This window comes from Hevea brasiliensis, chromosome 4 (assembly GCF_030052815.1).
Source record: "Hevea brasiliensis isolate MT/VB/25A 57/8 chromosome 4, ASM3005281v1, whole genome shotgun sequence".
In the NCBI taxonomy this organism is placed as follows: domain Eukaryota; kingdom Viridiplantae; phylum Streptophyta; class Magnoliopsida; order Malpighiales; family Euphorbiaceae; genus Hevea; species Hevea brasiliensis.
Window position 1 is genome coordinate 61,725,591 of NC_079496.1, and position 6,034 is coordinate 61,731,624.

Here is a 6,034-nt window from a genome sequence, read left to right on the forward strand (position 1 = left end):
GTCAAGTATGTATAAGTGTTTTATATTTTAATAAGATTATTAAAGTTAAAAAAATAAAAAATAATTTTCTCTTTTGAAGTTATTTTTTTCTTGATTAGAAAAATATTTTTCGTTAATTTATTTTTTTGAATATTTTAAACTCTAGAAAATAAGAATGAAACAAGTAGCCTAAATGTCAAATAAGTTCATAAAATCTGTCTTTCAGCAATAGGCAAACTAACAAAACAAAATAAAATAAAGAAAATTTAAACAAGATAACCAGGACATGAATTCTCCCAGCCTAGTCAAATGCTAGCCCCAGTTGCTGCTGCAATTCAGATAATTCCAAAGCTGCCTCCTCTCCCGGTAGTAGCTCCAATTTATGCTTTCATCCTCTCATTCCGTTAGCATCTTCAGGTGCCATGAGGCATTTCTACCATAATTTTCATCCCGACTTCTGAAATTTCATGCTTTCAATTTCCTTTGCTTTTCTTTTTTCATCATCCAAATAGATTCTTCTTCGGGTTTCCCTTTCCATCGAATTAAATTTGCAAGAATTTCTGACCTGATCCACTGTCATTTTTGTCTGCAAAATATCTTCGTGCTCCATCTCTTCCTCCACTTCTAAACCTTTTGGTCCCCAACCATAGGATAATTCCCAATCATTTTCTTCAATTGAAAAATATGAAGAACATTATGAATCTTAATTCTCTTTGGAAGTTGCAATTGTAGCAACACAAACTATTTTGAATAATTTTAAAGGCAATAACAGACTTGAGAGCTAACAGGGCCAGCATTTCCCTAAAATTTTAATTTTTAACTAAAAATAGGCAGAATATAAATATGTCTTTAATATGCTCTCATGTTTGACTTCTTGAAAAAAAATATTTAGCAAAAATTTAAAAGGTTAGTATTTTTTATTAATTCAATTAAAAAACCATGTTCTAAAAACTTGAAAGGTCATTTTTAAAATTTCTTTTTCAATAATAAAAAATAAATTTTAAAAAGACTCAAATTACAAACAAGTATATTAAAAGATACCTAAATTTAAATGTTATGTCTATCACAAAACTGCTAAATTTAAATACAAGACATTGTGTCTATTGTTACCCCCCCTAAATCTAAATGTTGCCTCCGTCACTGTTTAAACGGTCCAAAAAATCTTGCGGTCAACTTTTGATTAATGGCCTGCCTGAGGGAAGACTGACAATGTGGTCTAAGCTTCGGAAAAACAGAATCACTATTCCATCTTCCTTCTATGCTTGTTAGCAGCTTTAACCATTTGTTGCGGAGCTCTCTTTAACCATTTGCTGCGGAGGTCCCGCAATAATCAGACCACTCCAAATGCATAGGTCATCCATATACACATTATCATATTCATCTATGTCAAGTTCGTGGTAAGAAAGATCCCACCTCAAAATGAGCTCTGGTGCGTAGTATTTTTCTTCCTGATGCAGTTATTCTTCAATATCTACCTTCTCTATGTATTCATCTAACGGCCCTCCAAGTGGTCAAACAAATTGATAGGCCAAGTGAGGAGGATATGCAAAGGTTATTCTCCCATGTTGAATCATTTTGATTCATACTTAGACAATGAAAGGTGACTAATGTTGAAGAATCCTATAGCTCAAGCTTGAGTGGAATTTGTAACTATTGCAGAATCCCGAATTGAATTATCTGGATAAACAATAGATTGAATCTACATTGCCTTCTATTTATCCCACCCTCATAAAGCCAACAGAACTAGAAGAGATTGTTTTCTTTATAACAAAAAGTTTCAACCCAAGTAGTAAATGCACAATAAAGGAATTAAAATCGCAAAAACTTAAAAATTGTTTGAATTTAAATAGCAAAGCAATAAATTTTATCAACTGAGAAGAAAAATCGAGTTAGCTCTAGTCTTGACCCATGAGAATGATAAACGCCAACTTCAAAATTGCGTGCTGAGTTACTGAAAGAGTGATTTGATGTTTGTTGAAAACAATGATAAAATGAGTGAATAGGAAGAACAAAACTTTGAGGAATCCAAGTTCATCTGGGCTGCTAGCCAAGGGAAAATTTCTCAAAGACGGTTAAGACGAATGATTAACACAGTAAACGCAATTGATAATGGGCTGGCATGGACAAGGGAGAAGATCCATCATTGTAGAAGATGGACAGAGAGAGGTGGATTAGGGAAAAGGGCTAAAAGGCGTACACAGTTAATTAAAATTTAACAAATTAATTAGTATGAGACCTGAGAATGAATCTAAAAGAATGGCAGTCATTGACTAAACTCGTCTAAACTGTTCATTTTGAAAAAATAGCTCCTCAAAATATGGAATCACGAAAGGACTGTTGAAAATACATGAACCATCAGAATCACAAATGGTAAATCCAATGTCAAATTCTCAGTGAAATTTCCTTCCTATTTTTTTTTTCCCAACCACTCGCAATAACAATCAGCATATGTGATGTTGTAACACCAAGTAAATTTCGCTAGTCATTGACAAAGAGTGTGAACATTAAGGCACTGTTTCATATAAATGAATTATATAAAATTTTATAAAATTCATTTATAAATATAAAATTTTAGTGTTTTATTTAAATAAAAATTTATTTGAAATTCTTAATCATTAATTTTATAGAATTTATTATAATTAAATCAAACTTCATCAAAATAAATTTTATAAATAAATTTTAAACTTAAAATCATATATATTTTAAGTGACAAAACTATCTTTTTATTATATATCATTTTATTTTAATTTATTTATTCTAAACACAATTCATTTCATTTAAAATGAATTACATATTTAATATAAAATATACAAAATAAAGAAACTCATTTGTAAATGAATTCTATCATAGAAATTTTACCGGTCTAAACTAATTGCAAGGAATTAATTTCTTCCACAGACATCACAACATACATCCACACCAAACCACTAGCAAGTAATTCCAAGCTTTTTAGGCAACTATTTTCATTGAATTTCCATGAGACTTAGGGGTATTTCAAGCGCAAAAATATATCATGATGCCAATAGATATAAACCGTATAGAGATGCGAATAATCTAAATGTCTGCTACATATGCCTAGGGATGTAAACTTGCATAATATGGCACAACTACCCCATTAGTGTGCAAGGGAAAGCCAGTAATTACTAACCTAAAATCCACATCAACCCAAAAACATTTTACAACCCCAAATGTAATAGCAATATTCCATTCATCCACACGTTTAAAAGGAAAAACAGTTGGCAATTATTTTGTAGATGAGAAGGCAATAGTTCAAATGCAATCTTCCATCATCAGATCAACTTAACTCTTGCTCTGCAACCGCTTTTAAAAGTTAGTTAACAAGTAATCAGGAGGAAAAACAATTACACAATATTTCTCGCATCTCCTCCCACATTCTATCTCCTACATTCTGACTCTAGTTTTGAGCATTTACTTAGAGATCTGGCATTTGATTCAACCAAGTAGCCCAATACACCCCAAAATCATCTCCTATTCATTTTGCTAATCAGTATAATAAGGGTCTTATGTTGAAATGACCAGTCAAACATATTTTTCAAGTACATTATCAAACTTTAAAATTGAAACTGCCATTCTCTTACTCATGCACACTGTCACCAAGACAATTTATCAACAGAAAGTTCAAGATTATTACTTATGCATATTTCCTACATCTTTCAACGAAAATGTGCAAGATACTTTAAGAAAAATGAAAAAATTGAAGACAACAGATAATTATCAACAGAAAAAATTACAAGGCACAGACACAGGCATATGAAGAAAGAAAAAATGTGGCAAGAAACTATTCCCTTTTATCACATAAATCTCAATGCCAAAGATTCCTAACATAAAACCATAGTAAAAACAATATGCAACATTCTGCACTAATTTAGCTGTCTTTCTTGACATCACTTGAAAAAAAGGAAGAAAATGATATGAAAGAACCAGAGACACCATATATTGAGAAGATTTTCATCCATACAGCAATTGAGCAGCATGTCTATCAGGCTTTTTCTTTCTTTTTTAAGAGAGCAACTTCATAGACCTAAAGACAAACACGGAAGATAGTAATAGCCAAAAGTCCTTTCATACTGCTATTTTTGAACTGAAACTTGATAAATATTGAAAGTTGAAGTGTCTAAAGTAAACAAATAACAAGATTTTATAATATTCCCACAGATTACCAAATATGGGTCAAATGGCTTTGTCTCATTCCATCACAACTTTGGCCCCAACAGCTTTCATCTTCTCAATTATTTGCTCACCTTCTTCCTTTGATACTCCTGTTTTCAGCACTGATGGCGTCTTCTCTACCAAATCCTTGGCTTCCTTAAGACCCAAATCAGTAAAACTCCTAACCTCCTTGATTATCTTAATCTTTGAAGCTGCTTCATATGACTCCAATTTCAATTCGAAAACAGTCTTCTCTGGCTTCTTTTCTTCCTTGGCAGCTGCAGTTGGAGCCTTCATTGCCATTCCAGCCAATCCAGCAGCACCAGCCTTCACAACCCCCACAACTGGTAACTCTGTCATTCCCTTCTTTCTCATTATAATGGAACTTAGCTCAGCAACCTCCACCAGCGTGAGCCCTGCAATTTCATTAACAAGCCTAAAAACACGCTCTGTTGGAGGACTGCGATGCTCTGTGGGATCAAAAGTAGCAGGATCATAATCAGCTGGAAGCCTCCTCTGATCAATTTCAACCTCTTCTTCCTCTTCCTGAGTTTCCCTTGCAGGTTGGGCATATCCACGAGACGACACCCCATTCATATTCGTGAAATTCAATAGGACCAGTGGCCGAAAGAAGGGTTTTGTAGAAAACCCATTTGGTATATGATGCCTTAATCTTAAAATCAAGTTCATTTGCAAAATTTACTACCGCAGTCTATTTTCCTTTAATCAAAAACCCAATCTATATGGAACCCATTCTCGAAGCTATCATTTAAGGAAAGTATATGACCTGAAATCCCAATAAAAATTCATTACAAAAACATAAATGAACAAAAAAACAGTAAATAGACAAGCAAAAAGAAAGATTTGCAGTAAGATTAGAATCATAATTTACAGATTCAAAACTTGCTATGCGTTATTTGTGTATAAACACATAATCCGAGAGTTCAGAAAACTAAGGAAATCAGAAGTTAAGAAGTAGTGGCGAGTCAGATATTGCTCTTATATGATCATGATACAGTATAATACAGAAGAGAAACAAAGAGAGGATAAGGAAATCTTCAGAAACAACCTTCGTAGTGGTCGGTGGAGACTGGAGAGTGTTGAGGAAGGTTGAAGTAGGTCTGTGCGGTGGTTCGGTCGCCAGCAAGGGCAGGAGCACAACGGCGGAAGTCGGAGAAAAGAGCTAGCAGGGAAAACGAAAGGGCGTACAGAGGGTTAGGAAGGAAGAAAACGGTGCCGTATTTTAGTAATAAAGAAAAATTAAGCTGAAACAAATGAGAATTTGAGTACGAGGCCAAAGGTCAAATATTATTAAACTCGGTGTGGAGCCGACTCAAGAACCGGAATAACCCAGCAAATCATTACAGAATTAACTAAATATATATTAGTTAAATATTAGACTTATTAATAAAATTATATAAGTTTAATCGACTAAATTTTAGTTTTACAATGATATTTTAATATTTATTCTTAATAATATTTTTAAATTTTATATGAAAATATTAAAAATACTTAAATTTTAAAATTTTTATTTTAAAAATTATAATTAATATATAAAATAAAAATATTTATATTATAGATAAATATATAAAGAGAGAGAACATTAATTTCGTTAAAATTAACTTTACTCTTAAAATTAAATATAATTATATTTTTATTATTTAAATTAATTTTAAATTTTTATAAATTTAAGATTTTTATATTTAGAGTTTATATAAATTTAAAATTCTTAATTCTATTTAGATTCAATTTCAATTAAATATAAAATTTTATAAAAAATAATTAATTAAAATAAAAAATTAATAAATAAAAAATATTAATAATGTATCTATAATTTATAACCTACCAATCAATTTTATTAAAAATACTCTTATTTTTTAAATTA

The 6,034-nt window shown here is 31.4% G+C and overlaps 1 protein-coding gene across 2 annotated transcripts; it reads right to left on the reverse strand.

Annotated features, from left to right (window-relative positions):
- Positions 1 to 3,686: 3,686 nt before the first annotated feature.
- LOC110637678 (uncharacterized) lies at positions 3,687 to 5,441 on the reverse strand. Of its 2 annotated transcripts, XM_021787937.2 has the most exons (3): positions 5,219 to 5,440; positions 4,161 to 4,936; positions 3,687 to 4,021 (listed from the first exon to the last, which is right to left on the reverse strand). In XM_021787937.2, the coding sequence occupies exon 2, from the start codon at positions 4,837 to 4,839 to the stop codon at positions 4,186 to 4,188; it is 654 nt and encodes a 217-aa protein (XP_021643629.2). In that variant the 5' UTR covers positions 4,840 to 4,936; positions 5,219 to 5,440; the 3' UTR covers positions 3,687 to 4,021; positions 4,161 to 4,185. The 2 variants fall into 2 exon arrangements, with proteins under 2 accessions (XP_021643629.2, XP_021643619.2); XM_021787927.2 differs by having other exon boundaries at positions 3,687 to 4,936; positions 5,219 to 5,441.
- Positions 5,442 to 6,034: the final 593 nt, after the last annotated feature.

Bases quoted from the DNA above. Each gene is read 5' to 3' on its own strand.
- LOC110637678 (XM_021787927.2), bottom strand. From the start codon at position 4,839: ATGAACTTGATTTTAAGATTAAGGCATCATATACCAAATGGGTTTTCT.